This window comes from Sminthopsis crassicaudata, chromosome 2, assembly GCF_048593235.1.
Source record: "Sminthopsis crassicaudata isolate SCR6 chromosome 2, ASM4859323v1, whole genome shotgun sequence".
Lineage (NCBI taxonomy): Eukaryota > Metazoa > Chordata > Mammalia > Dasyuromorphia > Dasyuridae > Sminthopsis > Sminthopsis crassicaudata.
In genome coordinates, this window is record NC_133618.1 from 481,992,378 (window position 1) to 482,016,626 (window position 24,249).

Below are 24,249 nucleotides of genomic sequence, written 5' to 3' on the forward strand. Positions count from 1 at the left end.
ATACATTAGCTATCTTTTATGGTCTTTTCTAATTCTTTTTTAGTTAAAAATTCTCTTTTATACTAATAGGCATAAACCCTAAGTAGTTCAGTCATAGAAATAAAAACCTTAGCCCAAAATATTTATAGCAGCACTTTTTGTGGCAATGAAGTTTTTGAAAGAACTTAGTTATTCATTGATTGGGTAATAATAAAACAAATTATATTATATGTGGTATGTAGAAATGTTGGCTATGAAGAAGACATATATGAACTTTAAAATAAAGAGATATAAGCACAATAAAAAAAAGTATACAGTAATTACACCAAGGTAACTAAAAACAATATCAATAAAATGGAAATTGAATGCTATGTAATTATAAGGACTATTGCCATAGAGAAATGATATGAGAATATAACTCCCCCCTTTCTTTGGACAGTTAAGATAGACCTTATTTAATAATGTTAAACTTCTTTAAGGTATTGATTAATTTTGCTCAGCTTTTTATTTTTATTTATTTATCTTTATATTTTATAATAATTTTAAATTGTTGTTATTTTATATTTAAAAATGTGTTCTTTGAAGGGACTGCTTTGTGGGAGGAAATGGGTAATTGTTACATTGGGAAATGAAGGTGTTATAAAAACAAAATAAATTCTTCCTCTAACCAAAGTTGTGAATCAGTTAATCAGCAATCATTAATTGCCTGCTTCACATCAGATACTGTAGATTCAAAGACAGAAATGAAAGATTCTCCCTAAGGGTAGAGAATTTTCCATTTTTGTCTTTGAATACATAGTACATCCATTTGAAGAGATAGCATGTATGCAATTAAGTACATATGACGTATATAATTAAGATTCTAGCACTTTTTATTCATCTGCAGAAGGCACATTTAGAGTTGAAATTTTTATGTAAACTGAATTTTTGTTGGGTAAAAAAGCTTTATAATTGGCATTTATTTAGGAATAAACTTTATGCCTTGCCCAGCTTAATATGGTGTAAATGAAAAAGAATTAATTCTTTACAGCTGGGTTATGTTAAGGATTGATATTACATTGCATCACTAAATATATTCTCTGGTTTTCTGTCTTATTAAGACTTATCCAAACTTCTGTTTTGGCATAGCCTTCAGGAACTGAAGATCATTTTCACAAAATGTTGAAGAATTGAAGTAGACAACTAAAAGTCATGTTGAGGTGGTAGAATAGAACATTAATAGAGGTACCTCCCTACCACCCAAATGACTAATATTGATTTCTATGGACCATTACTAGGTTTAAACTCTTTGATTCTTTCTACTAACTGACAAAAGCCAGTTTTTTTAGTACTTGAACATGGTCCTTGCTGAGGCACCTTGAGTACAAATTTAGATGTCTTGTCTTCTGGATAAAACAAACATTTCCAAAACATGATATAGTAAAAAATATGATTGCACAGTAAATTATAAATATATTATGAACAATTTGCTTTTCTTTAAAAATACATAATAAAATTATTTTGTAAATTTCTTTAAAAATTTTTTTCTTTCCTCCCACACAGAGAAGGGTATCATTAGAAACAAATAGATATAGATAAACATGTAAACTTATTCTATACATCTATTTATCAGTTCTTTCTTTGAATGGAGATAGCATCTTTCTTCATATGTCTTTTATAGTTAATTTGGTATTTATTTCAGCCAAAATGACTTACTCAAAAAGTCTTTCTTAAAACAATATTACTATTTCTGTTTACTGGAGCTTTTTAATTAATTAATAGCTTTAAATAACATCTTCCCATGCAAGAATATGACAGGGTTGATATTAAGGGCAATTTTATCTTCTAGTCATATAAAACTGAATTTTCTAAAGGAGAAAGTATTTATTTTTATTTTATTTGTTTTGTAAAAAAAATTATTTAATATTTTCCCCCAGTTACATTTAAAATTTTTTTTTACATTTGTTTTTAAGATTTTTGAGTTCTGTGTTCTCTTCCTTATTCCCATTCACAATTAAGAAACCACATGTGATCTAGAAAATCATCCACAAACCTACTCAAAATAATTCACAGCTTTATAAACTTGCAGGATACAAAATAAACTCATATAAATCATTAATATTTCTAAATATTACCAACAAAGCCCATCAGCAAGAGATAGAAAGAGAAATTCCATTTAAAATAACTGTAGCCAAAATAAAATATGTGGGGGTCTATCTGGCAATACAAACCCAAGAACTATATGAACACAATTACAAAACACTTCTCACACAAATAAAATCAGATCTAAACAATTGGAAAAAGATCTATTGCTCATGGGTAGGCCAAGCAAATATAATAAAAATTATAATTCTACCTAAATTAGTCTACTTGTTCAGTGCCATATCAATGAAACTGCTAAAAAATTGTTTTACAGAACTAGAAAATAATAACAAAATTTATCTGGAAGAATAAAATGTCAAGAATATCAAGGGAATTAATGAAAAAAATTACAAAGGATGGTGGCTTAGTAGTATCAAACCTAAAACTATATTATAAAGCATCAGTAATCAAAACCATTTGGTACTGGTTGAGGAAAAGAGTGGTGTATCAGTGAAATAAATTAGATGTACACAATAATCAAGACCTATAGTAATCTATTATTTAATAAACCCTCAAACTCTAACTCTTGGAACTTAGTATTTGACAACAATTGCTAAGAAAACTGGAAAATGATGCATCAGAAACTTAGCATAGATCTACATCTCATACCCTATACCAAAATAAGGTCAAAATGGGTTTATAATTTGGGCATAAAGGATGATACCATAATTAGATTAGGAGAACAAAGGATAATTTACTTATAAAATCTTTGGAGAAGGGAGAAATTTATGACCAAAGAAGAATTAGAGAGCTTTATGAAAGGCAAAGACAACTTTGATTACATTAAATTAAAAAATTTTCTCACAAACAAAACCAATAGAAACAAGATTAAAAGGGAAATATAAAGCTGGGAAAAAATCTTTACAGCTAGTATTTCTGATAAAGGTCTGAGTTGTAAAATATATAAAAAATTGTGCCAAATTTATAAGAATACACATCACTTCCCAGTTGATAAATGGTTAAAAGATTTGAACAGATAATTTTCAGATCATGAAAATTAAAGCCATCTATAGTCATGAAAAAATGCTCTAAATCACTATTGATTAGAGAAATTAAATTAAATTAAAACAAATTAAAACAACTCTGAGGTACCACCTCACATCTCTCACATTGATCAGATTGATGACAGAAAAAGATGATAAATATTATAGGGGACATGGGAAAACTGGGCCACTTATACATTGTTGGTGGAATTATAAAATGATCCAACCATTCTAGAGAGCGATCTGGAACTATTAAGCTGAGCATGTCCTTTGATCCAACAGTGCCACTACTGGGTTTGTATCCCAAGGAAATCATAAAGAAGGGAAAAGGACCCACATGTGCAAAATTGTTTGTAGCAACTCTTTTTATGGTAGCAAAGAATTGGAAAAGTAGTGGATGCCAATCAATTGGGGAATAACTGAATAAGTTGTGGTATATGAAAATAATGGAATATTATTGTTCTATTAAAAAATTATGAACAAGCTGATTTTAGAAAGCTGGAAAGATTTACATGAACTGATATTGAGTTAAACAAGGAGATTCAGGAATACATTGTACACAATAACAGCAAGAATGTGTAATGATCAACTACAAAAGACTTGGCTCTTCTCAGTGATTCAATGATCCAAAGAAATCCCAATAAACTTTGGACAGAAAATGCCATCTGCATCCAGAAAAAAGAATTGTAGAGATTGAATGTAAATCAACACATGCTATGTTTACTCCTTTTTTTCTGTCTTTTTTTTTTTCCTCTCCCATGGTTTTTCCCTTTTGCTCTGATTTTTCTCTCCCAACATATAATTCATAAACAATGTGTATTTCAAAAATAAATAAAAATTTAAAAAGAAACCACATGTAAAGTTATGCAGTACATTTCCATAAAAGTCAAGTTGTGAAAGAAAACATAGATCTCCCATTCTAATGAAAATTAAAACCCTCAAGAAAAAATAAGTTTAAAATAGAGAAATAAAGGGAGAAATAGAGAATGACTCAATCTGTATTCAGAGAGATGATTATATTACTGAGAATTTGGTGCAGGAGAGACAGCCACATGTGAGAATGGCTTTCAGGGATATAACAGGATAGTTTCAGCTGCTATTTGTACTCCAAAGTCATTTACAGTTGTCATCTCAAAACATTGCAACCAAGAATCACCTACCCAGCAAAACTGAGTATAACCTTTCAGAGGAAAAGGGGGTCATTCAGTGAAATATTTCAGAGAAGCCATTTTGAAGGACATGCAGTTAATTAAGTCAGAGCTGGGTATTCTAGAACCCAAGTCTCTGCATTACTAATCTGTGATACTTTACATAAATTCTGTTAAATATATTAATTGTGACAACTGCTTAGAGAAGAGATTATCAATGAAACTAAAATTTTGTAAAGAAAAGTTGTTAATAATTATAATTTGAAAGATGGATTTAATTTAAGAAAAATTTTTTCATACTCGGTGAAAATCTACCTTCTCTCCCTTTCATTGAAAAAAAGAAGAAAAACAAAACCCTTGGACAAATATCTATAGACACTTGAAACAGATTCTCACACTGACCACATTCAGATAGAATAAGTGTATCGCATTCTGTACTCTGAGTCCATCCCCCTCTTTGTGAGGAGGTGAGTGGCATATTTCATCATTGGTCTCTAAAACCTTTTTTGGTTATTATACTGATCAAAGTTTCTAAGTCTTTCAAAGATGCATATATTTACAGCAGTGTTGTTATTGTGTACATTGTTTTCCTGGTTTTGTTCACTCCATTTTCCATCATTTCACATATGTACTCCCAGGTTTCTCTGAAATTGTCTCATTTATAATTTCTTATAGAACAATAGTATTCTATTACATTCAAGTATTTTAACTTGTTTAGCTGTTTTCCAACTGATGGGCAATCCCTCACTTTGCAGTTCTTTGCCAGTTTAAAAAACAAACATCCAAAGTGCTATATGATTTAATCAAGTCACTTTTTGTATAGTTTTGATTGGATACTTTAGAAGTTAGCCTGTATCTATTTCAAAGTCTGATTCTTTTTGTATAGCAAAATAACTGTTTGGACATGTATACATATATTATATTTAACTTATACTTTAACATACTTAACATGTATTGGTCAACCTGCCATCTGGAGGGAGGAGGGGAAAAGTTGGAACAAAAGGTTTTGCAATTTTCAATGCTGAAAAATTACCTATGCATATATCTTGTAAATAAAAAGCTATATATATAATAATAATAATAATAATTTTAAAAAAGTTTGTCTGTATCATTAAAGAGTTGGGGAAGGTGGAGCCATGGAAGCATTTTCACCAAGCCCTCATGTGAGCAAATGAGGATTCTGATCATAGCTTACACCCTGGGAAAATTTTAATGCTACATGCTTTTGTTGATAGGCAGCTTATTTAACAGCCTGTTCACTGTGATCATTCCTTGACTTTTACATATCCATAAAATGTCCAGGGAAGTGCAAGGAAGAATGTAATCACTTCTAAAATTTCTTAGCAGCATGTACATTATGTGACATGAATTTATCTTTGTTTTTTCCATCTATTTGTTTGGTGCAGGAGAGACAGCCACATGTGAGAATGGCTTCCAGGTATATGACAGGATAGTCTCAGCTGCTATTTGTACTTATTCTCTGACTTAAGTAAATTCTACCCAACAGTATTGCTTCTACATAATTATTATTCCCTTCCAAACTACTAAACTAAGTTTTTATTAAAATTTCCACCAATTTTTGTCATTAGTCATACTTTTAGACATAATTTCTTTCTGCTTTTTGAAGGAAATTTTTATTCTTCTAAAGATGGAAGAACCAACCAGGGGAACTTCTATTTCATTATCATTAACAAGAATAAAGAAGGGATAGGAGTATCAGTTACTGAAATAGGAAAAAGAAAGGAACTTTTTGGAATAGTAACTTCCTGGATTTGTGATATAGAGTAGCACAATTACATAGGTAGTCTGACTTTCATCCTAGGTTTTGGCAAGACAAATTTCAAGAGGTTCAAAGAAATATTAGATGGAATCCCTTTGGAATAAAATTCTTCAGAGTAAGTCAGCATAGAGTAAGAAACACTCAGTGAAAACCTGAAAAGACCAGTATGGTTAAACATACACTAAGACACTTACAGTAAGACTATTAGATTGACTGTTAGACTTAGCTGATGTATTTAATTTTGCTTTTTTTCCCCCTTTATTTTGTTACAAGAGATGTATATTTGGATCAGAGAGAGGGCAGTGTTCATAAATCAGAGTCTTGATGTTAATAAAATTAATTGCTTTTTTAAAGAAAAAAGGTATAGTGTGCAAGAATGAATACAAATGAATATAAAATTCTGTGAAAATGTCAAATTTCCTAAAGATCAGAATGAGCTTAGATTAATGAGAACTAATTTGGAGTTATATTGAGGGAAAGAGAATAGTTAAAAAAAAAAAAAAAAGGAATAGAATCACTACTTCTGTGGACAGGAAGATAACTAAGAATATAATTTTAAAAGATGCTTAGTTCTCATTTGCTACTAAAAATAGTGCTATTTTGAATATTTCCATTCAGTCCTTAGGAAAAGAGTTCCTTCAATTACTTTCCAGATTTATTGAACCAATTATTAATGTGCCTATATGTTCATAGATTTTCTAAAATTCCCTAGCTCTTACTTAACCATCTTTGCCAATCTTATGATTGTGAGGTAAAAAATTTTCATTATTGTTGTATTTGAATTTCTTTTATAAAGATTTAAAATATTTTTTCATAATATTTGTTTTTTTACAAAATGAAATTGAATTTATAACTTAGCCAGTTAGCTATTAGAGAACAACTCTCTAATAGAGAACAACTTTTATTCTTGAAAATTTTTGTTAATTCTCAGACTCTCAAATGTGGAATTAATCAGATAAAATTTTAAGGTTGAGGAAGTGGAAAAGGATAGGCGAACCTTGAGTTTTGATGCAAAACATATGGGTCAGTAATGGGACTAGGGAATTGTTTTGTCAAATAAAGTATCATAAGTTTTAGTGAAACAGGAAAAAAAGAGAGAAGTACAGATTGTATCATAGTGTTGGATTTGGAGTTAAAGGACTGGTTTTGAATCCTGATTCTGCCATTTAGCTCTTCCTTCTGTTATCTTGCATGCTACCTAACCCCTCTAGACGTTACTATTTTTTCACTTGTAAAATGAGGAAACTAGACTAAATGATCTTTGAGGTTCTTTCTCTCTTTAAGTGACCCCCTAAATAAATCTTTGTTAAACAATTAAGTAGGCTCTTTTTTTTGTTTGCTTGTTTAGAAAAAAAGGAATAATAATATTATAAGCAATGTTTTGAAAAATGTTTTCTCCTGGTTTTATCTGAAGGGAGTAACTACATTATTACTATGATCATATTTTTGCATAGGACTTATAGTTAACAAAAATTTTTAAAACCAATTTTTTTTTAAAGGAAAAACATTTTGCCTTGAGATGATCCAGTTTCTATAAAGGAAGATAGAAAGTATATACCTAATTAGTATCACAAATTTAGATTTGATAGGGACCTTGTAGGCCATCTGGGTACATTTTGTTATTTTACAATGAAGAAACTGAGGTCCAGAGAGATTAAGTGTTTTGTCCAAGGTCACATAGGAAGTAAGTGACAAAATCTGGGATTTGAGCCCCATTCCTTTGAATCTAAGGTGAGTACTCTCTCTACTGTGCCATACTACTTCTGAAATGATGCCTTTATAATTTTATTTTATTGATTTCTTTTAATCTAGGATCACATATTTAGAGGTATAAGGGATTTTAGAAGGTTATCCAATTTTCAGGGCTTCTAAAACTCTTTCTACTTGCAACCCCTTTTTACTTAAGAAATTTTTCACATGATTCTGGGTATATAGGCATATAAAATAGGAACACAGATTACATATTTACGGATAATAAGTCATAATTTTGCAACTTACATTCAATTAAAAAACCTCATATGTGGTCATGAACCACAGTTTAAGAAGCTGGGATTTAGTCTAACCACCTCATTTTACAAATGAGAAAGTTAAAGCCCAGAAAGGTTTGTTGACATTTCTGAGAGGGATGCAGTTTGCTCTTCCTAATTTAGGTTCTTCTGTGTGTCCCACAATGGTAACTTTATAATATCTTTGTGGAGGAATTCCTATATAATATTGGGATTGGCAAGAATCTTTACTCTCTCCCAACCTGTTCTTGCTTTCTCTAAATATAAAGAGACTTTACATTTCAAGTTCAATCCAAGAGTTTTCCAATGAAAACAAAACAAGATAGAGCAAGAATTGAATGAAATAAAAATTTTAAGGTTTGATTCCTATTTTTAAAAATTAGATTATGTGTGTGGCTGAATTTCAATCATGCAAATAGTAGGCTTATTTCTTCATTCAAATATTTCCAGGATTTTTAGAAAAAGTAACCAACTCATTCAGGCTTTTAATGTTGCTTTAATAGTAGAATATTTCTACTTTTACTTTTTCTATTCAAATAGTGAATAACAATAGTTATATAATCTTTAAGAATGTTAACTTAAAAGCAGAATTTGTAGAATGAATATTGTAGCATTTTGAATCAACCTGTGAAAGTATTAAAGTTATATTTTGTTTACTTCAGATTGTGCATATAATGATTTGTCATAACTTTTGTAATTCTTTTTGACATACTTTCTAGATTTTATTGATTTCTCTAGGCAGCAGGATGGTACAGTGGATATAGTATGGGACTTGGAATCAGAGAGACTCACCTGTAGAGTTAAAGTGACCGACCAGTAACATATAAGAAAAAAAATTCTTATTGTCTTCAAATATTTCATTACTATGAATGAGCTGTTTGCTGATCTAGATTTCAGCCACTCTTATATAAACTTGGTAAATTGATCAATTGACCAATGAGTGTTTATAAAGCCCTAGAACATATATATTAAGATATGTGCTCTTTGCAAAGTATAGGGGATACAAAGAAAGATGAAAACAAGATTTGGCCTCTAATTTGATACTTGTGGAGATATGTGCCAAAAAATGTTTGTAGCAGCCCTTTTTGTAATGTCTTAAAACTGGAAACTGAATGGATGCCCATCAATTGGAGAATGGCTGAATAAATTATGGTATATGAATGTTATGAAACATTATTGTTCTATAAGAAATGACCAACAGGACAATTTCAGAGAGGCCTGGAGAGACTTACATGAATTGATACAAAGTGAAATGAGCAGAACCAGGAGGTCATTATACATAGTAACAAAAATACTATAGGAAGATCAATTCTGATAGATGTGGCTCTCTTCAATAATGAGCTGATTGAAATCAGTTCCAGTTGTCTAGTAATGAAGAGAATCATCTACATCCAGAGAGAGGATAATGGGAAATGAGTGTGAACCACAATATGGTATTTCCACTCTTTCTGTTATTGTTTGCTTGCATTTTTGTTTTCCTTCTTGGTTTTTTTCTTTCTTTCTAGATCTATCTTTTCTTGTACAGCAAGATAACTGTATAAATATGTATACATATATTGGATTTAACATATTTAACATGTATTGGACTACCTGCCATCTAGGGAAGGGGGTAAGAGGAAGAAGGAGAAAATTTGGAACAGAAGGTTTTGCAAGGGTCAATGTTGAAAAATTACATATGCATATGTTTTGAAAATAAAAAAGCTATAATAATAAAAAATTTCTTTAAAAAGATACTTGTGGAGAGCAACTGCTTGACACAGTGGATAGAGCACTGAATTAAGGTGTGAAGACTCATCTTTCTAAGTTCAAATTTGACTAGCTATGTAATCCTCAGCAAGTCACTTTAACTCTGTTTAGCTCAGTTACCTATCTGTAAAATGAGCTGGAGAAAGAAATGAAAAACCACTCCAATATCTTTGCCAACCCTTCTCCCCCTACACACACTCACACCCACACCCACACACAAAACAAAATAAAGAAAAAAACAAAAAGAGTCCTGAAGAGGCAGATAAGACTAAAACAAACAAATAAAAACAATTGACCAACAACAAAAATTGATTTCTTCCCCTCCCAAGAAATTTATTAATTTTTTAAGTCCAATAATATTCTTCCTCTTCCTTATGTGCACAGATTGGGCCTAAAGAAGAAAGTATTTAAATCAATTCTAGGACATGATTTATTGCATTCTGTGTGAAGACTTTAGACTTTATTAAGTGTACCTGGGTGGTGACAGATAACTAGCTTTCTTTTTTAGATCAATGAAATTAAATCCCAAATAAAATTTAGTTGGATATTCCCTTAAAACTTTTAATTTATAGTGCACAAAATTAACAATCTAAAGAAACAAATTTCGGTAAGTAGAGAAAAATACAAGATGAATTTTTTTATTAATTTTTATAATTATAACATTTTTTGACAGTACATATGCATAGGTAATTTTTTTTTTTTACAACATTATCCCTTCTACTTCCTTCTGTTCCGAATTTTTCCCCTCCTTTCCTCCACCCCCTCCCCTGGATGGCAGGCATTCACATACATATTAAATATCTTATAGTATATCCTAGGTACAATACATATATGTGCAGAACCGACTTTTGTTGTTGTTGTTGCAAAGGAAGAATTGTATTTGGAAAGTAAAAATAATCTGGGAAGAAAAACAAAAGCTCACAGTTTACACTCATTTCCCAGTGTTCCTTTTCTGGATGTAGCTGATTCTGTCCATCATTGATCAATCCTTCCATCAAGTCAACCTGAAGTTCTCACCTTGTAATTGTCTCAACCTGAATTCTCACCTTGTCACTATCCAGACAACCTCAGTATCTCACTTAGTAATCCTAACACATCAGTGTCCCAGTTTTTCCACAGCCCCTCCAAGCATTCATCGTTATTTGTTCCTGTCATCTTAGCCAATCTGACAGGTGTGTAATGATATCTCAGAGTTGTCTTAATTTGCATTTCTCTGATCAATAGTGATTTGGAACACTCTTTCATATGAGCGGAAATAGTTTTAATTTCATCATCTGAAAATTGTCCATATCCTTTGACCATTTATCAATTGGAGAATGGCTTGATTTCTTATAAATTAAAGTCAATTCTCTGTATATTTTGGAGATGAGGCCTTTATCAGAACCTTTAACTGTAAAAATGTTTTCCCAATTTGTTACTTCCCTTCTAATCTCGTTTGCATTAGTTTTGTTTGTGCAGCAACTTTTTAATTTGGTGTAATCAAAATTTTCTATTTTGTGATCACTAATGGTCTCTAGTTGTCCTTTGGACATAAATTCCTTCCTCCTCCACAAATCTGAGAGGTAAACTATCCTATGTTCCTCAAATTTATTTATGATTTTGTTCTTTATGCCTAAATCTTGGACCCATTTTGATCTTATCTTAGTATGTGGTGTTAAATGTGGGTCCATGCCTAGTTTCTGCCATCAAGATGAATTTTCTTATGAATTATTTTTGAATTTTTTCAGTTTGCTCAGGGTTGTTTTTTTAATAAATATATTTGAATCATCATGAGTCTTTAATGCATACTAAAAGTAGGGGTAAATGTAGTTACTTTTTGAAAAAACTTAGAAAATTTCTTCTTAATATATATGTAACATGTTTCAGGCTTTTTAAATTAAGAACTAGAGATAAGCAGACTATTTAACTGAGTCTTTCATCACCTGTAAGTGGTGTTTCCTCCATTTGTTTCCTGATTTCCATGTAGAAATTTAGCAGTATTAAAATATTGATACCTGACAATAACCTTATGGTAGTATGAGTAAAACAGACAACATGGTTTTATTTTGTATTATCTTTTAAAATGTTGATGTTTAGATGAGAAGTTTTATTTGAATAATTGATGATATATATAACACAAGAAGGTTATTAATAAAAAAGACTTATTTCATATACACCAAACTATTCATAGTGGCACTTTTTGACATAGAAAAGAACTGGAAGTTAGGTAGATCTCCATTTATTGAAAGATAGCCAATTTGTTGTTTGTGAATATAATAAAATGTTATTATTATAAGAAATGATTAACTTGATGAATGTAGAAAAACATGAGATTTATTTAACTAACAATGTAACATAACCAGAAAAGGAAAATAATATGCACAATGACTACATTTTAGTCATTATAATGTAATAATATATATTATATATATATAATTATAATGTAAATATAAAAAAATAGGAACAGAATAAATGGGAAACTGAATGCTCTAAATATCATAATGATTAAGTTTGACTCCAAAGAAATATGAGAAGCAACTTCTCTCGCCTTTTTTTTTTTTTTCCCTATATTTCTGTGTCTCTGTATTTCTCTGTGTGTGTCTATATCGGTCTGTCTGTCTCTCTATCTCTCCTTCATAAGAAATGGCTCCCTGGGAAGGGGCATGGACAGGGATATAATAGAAAATATAGATTTTATAAAAGATTAATAATCATTTATTTTTAATAATGAAAAAGAAAAAATGTTGGTCTTTTACTGTTACAGAATTAGTGGACATCACTATAACACAGGATTAACTGAATAGTTAAATACTTAATTATGTAAAGCTCTGCTTTCTTTGCAAATGCATTTCCAATTTGTTTTGTGAATTATCTCTCTCAACCAGGCGCATTGATGATGACAAGGGAAGGACCCATGAGCTGGAGCATTCAGCTATAAAATGTATGAGAGGAATTCTCTACTGCTACATGCGCCAGGCTGATAAGGTAAAACAGTGTAGTATGCATGGAACTTCTCAGTTAATTCTGGAAGATTAAATTAACCATTAGCAATAGTATTTTCTGGGGGGAAAATTGCCTTTGAAAAAGCAAAGCAGAATTATAGGACAGTGCAGTTAAGTAAAGAAAGAGCTTGCTGCCTCCTCAGCACACCTCTTAGAAATCAGCAGAACATTTTTGGCAGAATCAATTAAGAATTGTAATTCCCATTTTGTCACTTTATTAATTTTCATAATTTATATAGTAAAATTTTTCACTTCAAATGATCACTTTACTAAATTTGCTGGAGTATATAGAAGGTTCTATATCTTTATTTTGTTAAGGGTAACTGTTCTTATAACTGCAGAAAAAACTATTCAAAAAAGAGATGTTTATAAGTGTGTACATATATATGTGTGTGTATAAAATATATTTTCTGTGATTGCCCAAGTATATATAAATCAACATAATTCCTTCTGTTTCAAGTAGGAAATCAAAGCATTCTTCCCACTATTTATTTGATCAAGCAGAGGATAACTTTGACTTGCCTATTCCAGAATAGCCAGAAGCTACAGAACATCCAAATTCAATTCCTAATGGTTTGTAGTGGAAAAAAACAGTGAACTGAGAGCAAATGCATTTTAATCTCATATCTGCTGGTTACATGCTACATGTTCTTGGGCATGTTACTTTCCCATTCTGAGGCTTTAGTGTTTCCTAATTCTTTATTTGACAGAGGATAAGATTAAATTATAGAATATTTTACAAATATCAACTTTCTACTTACTTTTGTGCTGAGCAATGGGAAAAATAGAAAGTAAGACACCTGTTCTCAGGAAGCCTGTTGTCTAGTTTGGAAATATGGCACAAAGATAATTATAGTTTACTACAGTGCTTGTTGAATGACTTAAAATGGTATACAACCAACTGCTACTACTTCTATTCTATGGCTTTTATACTGTTACTTAAGAACAGCCTGTTATATATATTCTTCCCTTTTTTTTTCCTGCTGTAGGATGTATATAGTATTTTCTTTCAATCAAATTAAAATAGAAAATTTCTCTTTTACTTACTTATTTAATTTCTATTTTATTTGCTTATTTAAAAGGAACAACAACAACTGGGCTTGATAGATAGAATTATTGTTCTCAGGAAATATCATTGTTGAAACTATTCCATCCTAGTATAAATTTTCTTTTTCTTTTTTTTTCCCCTGAGGCAATTAGATAACCTGTGTAGGGTCACACAGCTAGGGAGTGTTAAGTGTCTGAGGCCAGATTTGAACTCAGTTCCTCCTGACTTCAGGGCTGTTGCCCTAGTATAAATTTTCACGAGATTCAATACTGTAGAGCCATGGGGCCTAATTCAAATAGCATTACATCTTAGCTGGCTGCATATTGACTCAGAAAACCACAAATTATCATCATCTGTGATGTAGTGTACTATGTTTATTTTGTTAAACATTTTTCATTACATTGTAATCTGATCTAGCTCACTTGGGAGTTTTTATGGACTTGATTGGCACAGGCCAAGCATTCAACACTTCTAGATACAGTCTTAGGGGAAATAAAATGTTACAAGTAAATAGAGCACTGGGCCTGGAATCAGGAAGATTCCTTTATGTGAATTCAAATCTAGCCTTAGATACTTACTGGCTCTGTGACACTTGGCAAGGTACTTAACATGTTTGTCTTAGTTCCTCCTCTGTTAAAATGAGCTTGAGAAAGAAACAACAAGCCACTTTAGTAAACCCCAAATGGGGTCACAAAGAGTCAGACATGACTTGACAACACAAGAACAAATGTTATAGTCTTAACTTTATTGTAAAAATTAAGATGAAATGCTTGGTTATGTATAAGCAGCTTTTTCCAAGAAAGCAATATAGCGATTTAAAAATGTATGATTGATCCTTTTACTTTAGTTTTATTTTCTTATAGTAATATTTAGAAATAAATGCCTTATATACGTGAATGGAGTTGAAATTCTTCTTTTCCCATAAGAATCCTTTCCCTTTTAAATTTCTTAAGAGTAGGAACCATGTTGTATTTATCATGAAGCAAGACAAATTGCTTAAACATCAATTTCCTGTAAAATTCTCTATATATTTTATCATTTGTTACCTTTATGTTGGGATTTAGCTAGAAAATTATAATTGTTCTTTTTTTGCCTTTAAAACCTATAATTGAAAACAAATTTTTTTTTTTAAATCACTACAATATTCTCCCTTGAGAATTTAGAAAATGAAACTGCTTACAGAACAAATATAATTATTCATTAGTCGATATGGAGCTATGTAAAGAACTGATAATTTGCCTGCCAAAATTAGACATTTCAAATCACTATCTCAATAAACATATTCAGCTGTTACACTGAAGTTAAAAGTAGTATATTACAGAATACATTGAAGTAAAGATCAAAGCCATTCTTCTTACCAACCAGGAGACGTGAAAGAATATAAGAATCTTTCTGAATATGAAAAATGCATCAGCTTAGATTTATTAGGAATATTTAATTATTAGCCTTTTTTCTCTTATAACCTGTTGTATTACTACTGTCTGGTATTTGTCAATATACACTCTCTTGTTTCTCCCTCAAGAATAATAATGTCAAAGCCCTGAGTTTCAAAGAAATTGCTAAACAAGTTGAGTGGCTTGAATCTCATATATTTATTTGGCTGAAACATTTGTTACATGGTGTTACTAAAGGAATATTTAAACTTTGTACTCTTATTACGTAGTCATATATGTTTCTTTGCAGATTCTAGTCCAGATTTACCTTATTTTAGCTTGAGTTCCCTAATCTAACATGAATCCATCCTGTCTACACCTCCTTGAAATTTTATGTTATCTGTCTGGGCCACTTTGCTAACATTATGCAAAAGTATAGTTAACATAAATTGTATAAAATCATAAATTAGTTCTTTGGATATGATATAATATGAAATATTATCAAAGGTAAAATGTTTGAATTTAATTGTAGTATGAGATCATGTTATAGTAATATACATGCCAAAGTTAAATTATTTAGTATTATAGTATATATTTAATCAGTCTTATGTAATTTAACAAATCATTTATAATTGTTATGTAAATGCTAATTATGAGTCATTCAGTAAAATTCACTCATTAATTTCAAATATGTTTAGTAAAAAAAGCCTCTACTAAATGTTTTATAATGCCTTTTGCCATGACCTTTGCTTCTCAAAGACTCTCTTTAAAGAATACACTATCTGAAAAGTTGCAGCAAAATTAAAAGGCTTGGCATATGGGTCCAACAATGAACTGAATATATATTATCAAAGAATCAATCTTATTTATAAGAAACTTATCCTCCAGAAAGTTGTCCTCAAGATAAAAATTATTTTTGGTCACAGTAAATCATGAAGTTGATTTGATAATGTTATGGCATTCATGGTGGGTACACTCAAAGTTTTAAAATTATTAATCCTCTAAAGTATTGGGAGATATACAATATACACTGAATAGAATAAAGCATATTTTAAAACATCCATTTCTTAAAACTAAGCTCTGAAATCTTCTTTTATACCTACTAAGTTCCTTGTAAATCCCATAAGTATTATATCACTAAGTCTGAGTTCCCAAATCCTTGCCTCTTTCTCCTATTTTATTTAATGTATATGTAGTCAAAATGCATAAAGTTGTCAGCCTTATTGATGTTGTAGTTACTGAGTCCCTAGAAACTAGAGAAGGTCAATCATTGGATTGTTGGAAGTTAATTTTTTTCATTCAGTGTCCCTTCTTCCCAAGGGAAGATCTTATTCATTTCAGTGAATGAATAGCACCTGTTTTTCAAGGTACTGTGTTAGACAATAATTATTGCCCCCTTTTTTTCCTTGGAACTTAACTGTTGCTTTAGAATAGGAAGAAAACATTCCTTTACTCATTCAGGAAAATTCCTTGTCAAATTTATTTTATTTCTCTCAGTAAAAATAAAAGCACAAGTGATTTATGTAATCTATATGTTATTTGACCCAAAGTTTGTGGGGGTTTTTTTGTTTGTTTGTTTGTTGTCATCTGGAGATAAGTTTTTATGTATTTACAAGGAATTGATAATATGGGACTTTTGGGGAGTTACCCAATTGAAAAGTCGAATCCTTGGAAATTGATGAGAATGAGATTTCTAAGAGAGAAAGGTTAAAGAGAAAAATGAAGAGGATTCACTAATATTTATTCTTAATGTTAACTTTTGTTTCTTTTAGCTATTGCCTTGCTGCTTAAATATATACTTATTCTTTCCATATTTTCCTCCTGAAAACCTAATCTAGTACACTAAATATACTTTCACATATGATTATCTTCATATTTTTGCGACCTAGTGATTCCTACCTTCATAAATATACCATCCCTTCTTTTCCATATTTCAGATGTCTGAAAAATGAAGTAGTTAAAGGTCAAAAAGAATATAAATGAAATAGTGCTGTCCAGACTTTTTAATATCACATATCCCTATCAGTAAATTTTTTGAGTAAGCACTCATACTAGGAGGTATCTATTTACCATTAAAATAAATTATATGCATAGATTATTTTAATAATAATTGTACATATATCATAAAATATAGATAATATAGAAAGTAAAAAGAATGAGATAAAGATGAAATAATATTAAATCCTAGAATTAGTGGAATGAACCAGTGGAATTTCAGTAGGGGAGTTACATGGTCAGATTTGCTCTTTTAGGAAAAATCATTTTTGGCAACCTTGAGGAGAATGGTTTAGCAAAAGAAGAGATTTTAGTCAGACTAAGTAGGAGACTGTTGCAGTAGACCAGATAAAAGATGTTGAGAGTCTGATGACAACATAATTAGAGAGCATTTGGATGCGTTGTCCTACAGGTAGAAATGACAATATTTTGCAACTAATTGGATATCTATTGTAAGTAAATGTAAAGAATTAAGGATAATACCAAACTTGTGAATCTGGGTGACTGTGAAAATTGTGGTGCTTTAAGTAAGTTTGGAGATGAGTAGATTTGGGAAAATATATATGTAATAAGAGTTAAAAGAAAATCTCAACTTGATTATCCTATGTGTCTCATTTGGTCGCACCCAAAATGAAAAGAGTAATATCTTAACTACTGTTGATAGTGCCTCCTGAAAGAAGTATCCTCCAGTGAAAAGGTGATCTGGGGAACAGGGTTGGCAGGGATGTAGGGGAAAGATAAGAATTTTTATAGTGCAGCTGCTGGGTATGTCTAGACTATTTATATTATAAATATCTTGAAAGGAATAGCCACAGGAACCCAAAATTAGGAGATGGAAATATGAGGTCAGGGTGGTGAGTATATAGATAAAATGAGCAAAGGGGATAGGTTAAAGTTACGTTAGAAATAAGCCCATGGTTAGCTGTGACAGAGAAAATGAGATGTGATCTATATTTCTGCCCTCTGATAGGTTAATCATATACCACTTGGTATCATTCCCTAAGTGTACATCCCTATTTTGGAAATGTCTGTAAGACCATAACTTGCTTTGAGTTCTGCTATACTTGAATAGCTACATAAGAAATATTTGTTAATAATGATATTGTTGAGTAATTCATGATGGAACATAAAATCTCTTCTAATGATATCTGATCTAACTATGCACATCTCATTAAAAAGATTATAATATATGGTTATACTAAAAGATGGTCACTCTATTGTTTTATATAGAACTCAGAAATATTGGGCATCCCTTCATACTCCTTCACTCTCTAAGTTAAATCCTGAATGCCACAGAAAAATTTGAGTAAGGAAAGTGACTTTTCACCTTGGGGAAATAATAGAAGGATTCTTGGAAGGTATAACCCACAATCTGAGCCTGGGGGGGGGGGGGAGAGAAAGAGGGTAATTTAACAGATGGACATAGTTTAAAAAAAAAAAAAAAAGCACAGTTTAGATATGTGTACTTGCTATAGCCTACACAAATGCACCAATGTGAAAAATGGCAGGTTAAATTTGGGGAATGGCTAGTAGTTCCACTTAACTGTAATATAGAATGCATCATATGAAGTAAAGTTGCAAATGTAGATTACAATGAAATTGTGTCATGTTTGAGACACTAAAAACATCAGTATTGTTTTATAGATGTTACCCTGTCAAGAACTCCTTAACTCTAGAATTTTTTCCAGTTGGATATCTCAAGTCTGTGACTGAATAATGCCTGCAAATATACTACCTTACCTTTGCCCAAAGGAAAACATTGTTTATTTGCAATGACAGAGTTTTAGGAAAAAGCAAGCTACAATTTCTCAGCAAAATTAAGTGAATACATTTTTTTCTATGTTGACTTTAGTCTAAGAAGTGAATCCTTCAATCATTTTTTTCAGCTCTGTTTTCAGGGCATGATAGAAATGTTGGCTACAAGTCTCTCTTGACTGTTCCCTTAAGAGTTGTCATTGTTTAAATTACCAGACATCATACCTTGTTAATCTTAAACGTTTATAGAAATGGCAGTTTTTGAGATTCCAAATTAGTTAGCTTAACAGCTTCAAAACTCAAAAACAGTTATGTAATTTCTCTTTTGAACATCTTGAATCATTTAGTAGTTGTTTCCCTCATAACATAATGACATGATTATATTTAAATTCTCATGCTGACTTCTTGCTTATATTGAGAATAGTTATAAATTAACAACATATTTGCAGCAACAATTGCTTTATGATATATTAAACTCTTTGACCTTGTTGATCCACATGGGATGATTAAAGTACGCATGAGCTTTATTTCAGGAGCATTCTCTGTTGAAATCTGTCAGGTTGCAGAGAATTTAAAGAGATACGCAGAATAGTGTGGGTAGAAAGTAGAGGAAAGGAGAACAAGCAATTATCGAACACCTATTATGTTCCAGGCCCAGTGTCAAGTGTATTAGCTTATTTGTTCCTCACAAAAATCTTGTGAGGCAAGTGGTAGGTCAACTGCATAGTTATTCATGATGATCCAGCCAGACCCTTTAAGAACAACCATGTAGAAGGTACTCTTTGATGCCCTGGAGGAAATAGATCTCAGGTAAAATATTATTTCAGGGAATTGTAAGTATTGCAGAGTGATAAGATGCTAACTCACATAGATAGAGTAAGCATTATCATGGAAGAAATTCATTCAACTTATAAAGCAAAATATTTTGTAAGCTGCCCACAAGTACAGTGGAAAAAACACCTACTGAGATTCATTTCCAGGAGCTAAGATTTCAGAATGAACAGTGAATCACTATAACACTCCCATGTTCACCTCCAGACAACCATAAAATCATGCCCCAAGACATGTCCTGGAGTAGCACAACCAGCAAAGAGACAAGGCAAAATAATATTTTAGTATGGGAAACTTGGGAGATTGCCATGAAGAATCTGTTTTATTCTCAAATAGGTGGGGCACAGTCCAAGACAGGAACTGTCCTATAAGCTGGCAGCAAGCCCCATCTCAGCAAACCAGAAGGATATCTTGAGCTCCTGTGTAGTCAAATAGGTAAATACAAACAGCAGGACTCCTCCACAGGCATTAACAAAACTAGGGGACCTGGTGGACTTCAGAATAAGAAATCACCATGTGCTCTGGTACAGACCTTGTATATGACCCAGGCAGGCATCCTCTAGAGGCAGAATTCTGTGTGTCTCCTAATAGCCCAGACAAATAAGATCCTTCAGCAGCTAGATGTCTCATCTTGTGCTTCAGTGTAACCCCAAGGAAATACAGAAACAAACCACTTGGACTCAACATATATTAGATACCACCACTAGGATGCCTGCTCAGCCCCAGTTAAGCTGTCAGATCTCTATAGACTCCAGCAACAGTCATTCCTCCATCCCTCCTCCTCGTCCAGCGTCAGACATGAAGGTTGCTCAGGGGCCTCAAAGCATCATTAGTGCAGCACCAGGTAAACAATTGGAGCCTATGCCCACTAGCACAAGAAACCTGAGATTTTCAACATTCACCTTTACAAAACCTTGTGTTCCCAAATTTTTTTCCTTCCCTTATCCCAACCCTCTCCCATAGATAATAAATAATCCAAAAGAACATATTTTTTCTCAATATTACCTGGCACTGACATAAAAATAGATAGATATGAGATAGATCATTAAAACCTCAAAAATCAAATGTAAAAAGATAGAAATATTAAATGTGTTCTCTTCAAATCATAATGCAATGAAAATTACATTCAACAAAAGACAGTACAAAGATAGATTTAAAATTAATTAAAAATAAAATCTAATTATAAAGAATAAGTGAGTCAAAGAACAAATCATTGAAATAATAATTTCATTAAAGAAAATGACAACATTGAGATAGTATGCCAGATTTTATAGGATACAGCCAAAGCAGTACTTAGGAGAAAATTTATTTCTCTAAATTCTTACACAAATGGAAAAACAATGGATCAATGGATTAGGCATGTAACTAAAAAAAAAAAAACCATGAAAAATAACAAATTAAGAATCCTCAACTGAGCATAAAATTGATAATCATGAAAATCAAAAGTAAGATTAATAAGATTGAAAGTAAAAATAAAATATTTTTTAAAATCCAACAAAATAGAAAGCCATTGGTTAATATGATAAAAAAGAAGAAAGAAGAAACCAAATATCCAGTATCACAAATGAAAAGGGTAAAATCATCCAAATGAAGAATACATTAAGGTAATAATTAGTAAATATTTTGTTCAGTTATATGCCAATAAATCTGACTGAATTGAAATTGATGAATATTTATGAAAACATAAATTACCTAGATTAACAAATCAGGAAATAGAAACTCTAAAGAACCTCTTTTTTTTTTTTTTTAATTATAGCTTTTTATTTACAAGATATATGTATGGATAGTTTTGCAGCATTGACAATTGCTAAGCATTTTGTTCCGATTTTTCCCCTCCTTCCCCCCAACCCCTTCCCAATACATGTTACATATGTTAAAGTATAAATTAAATACAATATATGTATACATGTCCAAACAGTTATTTTGCTGTACAAAAAGAATTGGACTTTGAAATTGTGCCAATTAGCCTGTGAAGGAAATCAAAAATACAGACAGACAAAAATAGGGGTATTGGGGAAGTGGTAGTGGTTCATAGTCATCTCCCAGAGTTCTTTTGCTGGGTGTAATTGATTCAGTACATTACTGCTCTATTAGAACTGATTTGGTTCATCTCATTGTTGAAGATGGCCACGTCCATCAGAATTGATCATCATATAGTGTTGTTGTTGAAGTATATAATGATCTCCTGGTCCTGCTCATTTCATTTAGCAGCAGTTCATGAAAGTTCTCCAGGCCTCTCTGAAATCATCTTGCTGGTCATTTCTTTCTTTCTTTTTTTTTTAGCAAACTTTTTTTTAATTTTATTTTGTTTTTTATTTATTTTTATAATTATAACATTTTCTTTGACAGTACATATGCATAGGTAAATTTTTTTTTTTTTACAACATTATCCCTTGTACTCCCTTCTGTTCCAAGTTTTTCCCCTCCTTCCCTCCACCACCTCCCCTAGATGGCAGGCATTCCCATACATATTAAATATCTTATAGTATATCCTAGGTCCAATATATATGTGCAGAACTGAATTTTTTTGTTGTTGTTGTTGCAAAGGAAGGATTGTATTCGCAAGGTAAAATTAATCTGGGAAGAGAAACAAAACAAAACAAAAAAAAAAAACAAAAAAAAAAAACAAAAAACAATGCTCACAGTTTACACTCATTTCCCAGTGTTCCTTTTCTGGATGTAGCTGATTCTGTCCATCATTGATCAATTGGAATTGGATTAGCTCTTCTCTATGTTGAAGATATCCACTTCCATCAGAATACATCCTCATACAGTATCATTGTTGAAGTGTATAATGATCCCCTAGTTCTGCTCATTTCACTCAGCATCAGTTGATGTAAGTCTCTCCAAGGCTCTCTGTATTCCTCCTGTTGGTCATTTCTTACAGAACAATAATATTCCATAACATTCATATACCATAATTTATCCAACCATTCTCCAATTGATGGACATCCATTCATTTTCCAGTTTCTAGCCACTACAAAAAGGGCTGCCACAAACATTTTGGCACATATAGGTCCCTTTCCCTTCTTTAGTATTTCCTTGGATGTAAGCCCAGTAGTAGCACTGCTGGGTCAAAGGGTATGCACATTTTGATAACATTTTGGGCATAATTCCAGATTGCTCTCCAGAATGGTTGGATTCTTTCACAACTCCACCAACAATGCATCAGTGTCCCAGTTTTCCCACAGCCCCTCCAACATTCATCATTATTTGTTCCTATCATCTTAGCCAATCTGACAGGTGTGTAATGATATCTCAGAGTTGTCTTAATTTGCATTTCTCTGATCAATAGTGATTTGGAAGCTGGTCATTTCTTACAGAACAATAATATTCCATAACATTCCTATACCATAACTTATTCAGCCATTCTCAACTGATGGGCATCCATTCAATTTCCAGTTTCTGGCCACTACAAAGAGGGCTGCCACAAACATTCTTGCACAAACAGGTCCCTTTCCCTTCTTTAAGATCTCTTGGGGATATAAGCCCAGTAGTAACACTGCTGGTATGCACAGTTTGGTAACTTTTTGAGCATAGTTCCAAATCATTCTCCAGAATGGCTGGATGTATTCACAATTCCACCAACAATGTATCAATGTCCCTGTTTGCCCACATCCCCTCCAACAGTCTGCATTATCTTTCCCTGTCATTCTAACCAATGTGACAGGTGTGTGGTGGTATCTCAGAGTTGTCTTAATTTGCATTTCTCTGATTAATAATGTCTTAGAGCATCTTTTCATATGGCTAGAAATAGTTTCAATTTCTTCGTCTGAGAATTGTCCATATCTTTTGACCATTTATCAATTGGAGAATGGCTTGATTTCTTGTAAATTAGAGTTAATTCTCTATATATTTTGAAATGAGGCCTTTATCAGAACCTTTGACTGTAAAAATGTTTTCCCAGTTTATTACTTCCCTTTTAATCTTGTCTGCATTAGTTTTGTTTGTACAAAAACTTTTCAATTTGATATAATCAAAATTTTCTATTTTGTGATCAATAATGATCTCTAGTTGTTCTTTGGTCATAAATTCCTTTCTCTTCCATATGTCTGAAAGGTAAACTATCCTATGTTCCTCTAATTTATTTATAATCTCATTCTTTATGCCTAGATCATGAACCCATTTTGACCTTATCTTGGTGTATAGTGTTAAGTGTGGGTCAATGCCTACTTTCTGCCATACTAATTTTCAATTTTCCCAGCAATTTTTGTCAAACATTGAGTTCTTATCCCAAAAGCTGGGGTCTTTGGGTTTGTCAAACACAAGATTATTAAAGTTATTGACTTTTTCCTTTGAACCTAACCTATTCCACTGATCAACTAGTCTATTTCTTAGCCAATACCAAATGGTTTTGGTAACCATTGCTTTATAATATAATTTAGATCTGGCACAGCTAGGCCACCTTCATTTGATTTTTTTTTTCATTAATTCCCTTGAAATTTTTGGCCTTTTGTTTTTCCATATAAACTTTGTTGTTATTTTTTCTAGATCATTAAAATA

At 31.6% G+C, this 24,249-nt stretch overlaps 1 protein-coding gene across 4 annotated transcripts in view; it reads left to right on the plus strand.

Annotated features, from left to right (window-relative positions):
• PHKB (phosphorylase kinase regulatory subunit beta) overlaps positions 1-24,249 on the plus strand; it is a 254,654-nt gene that overhangs the window by 34,166 nt on the left and 196,239 nt on the right. For all 4 annotated transcript variants that reach the window (XM_074293309.1, XM_074293310.1, XM_074293312.1 and 1 more), the window contains one exon: positions 12,628-12,727. In XM_074293309.1, coding sequence (XP_074149410.1) covers positions 12,628-12,727 — 100 coding nt within the window. The remainder of the gene's footprint in view (positions 1-12,627; positions 12,728-24,249) is intronic.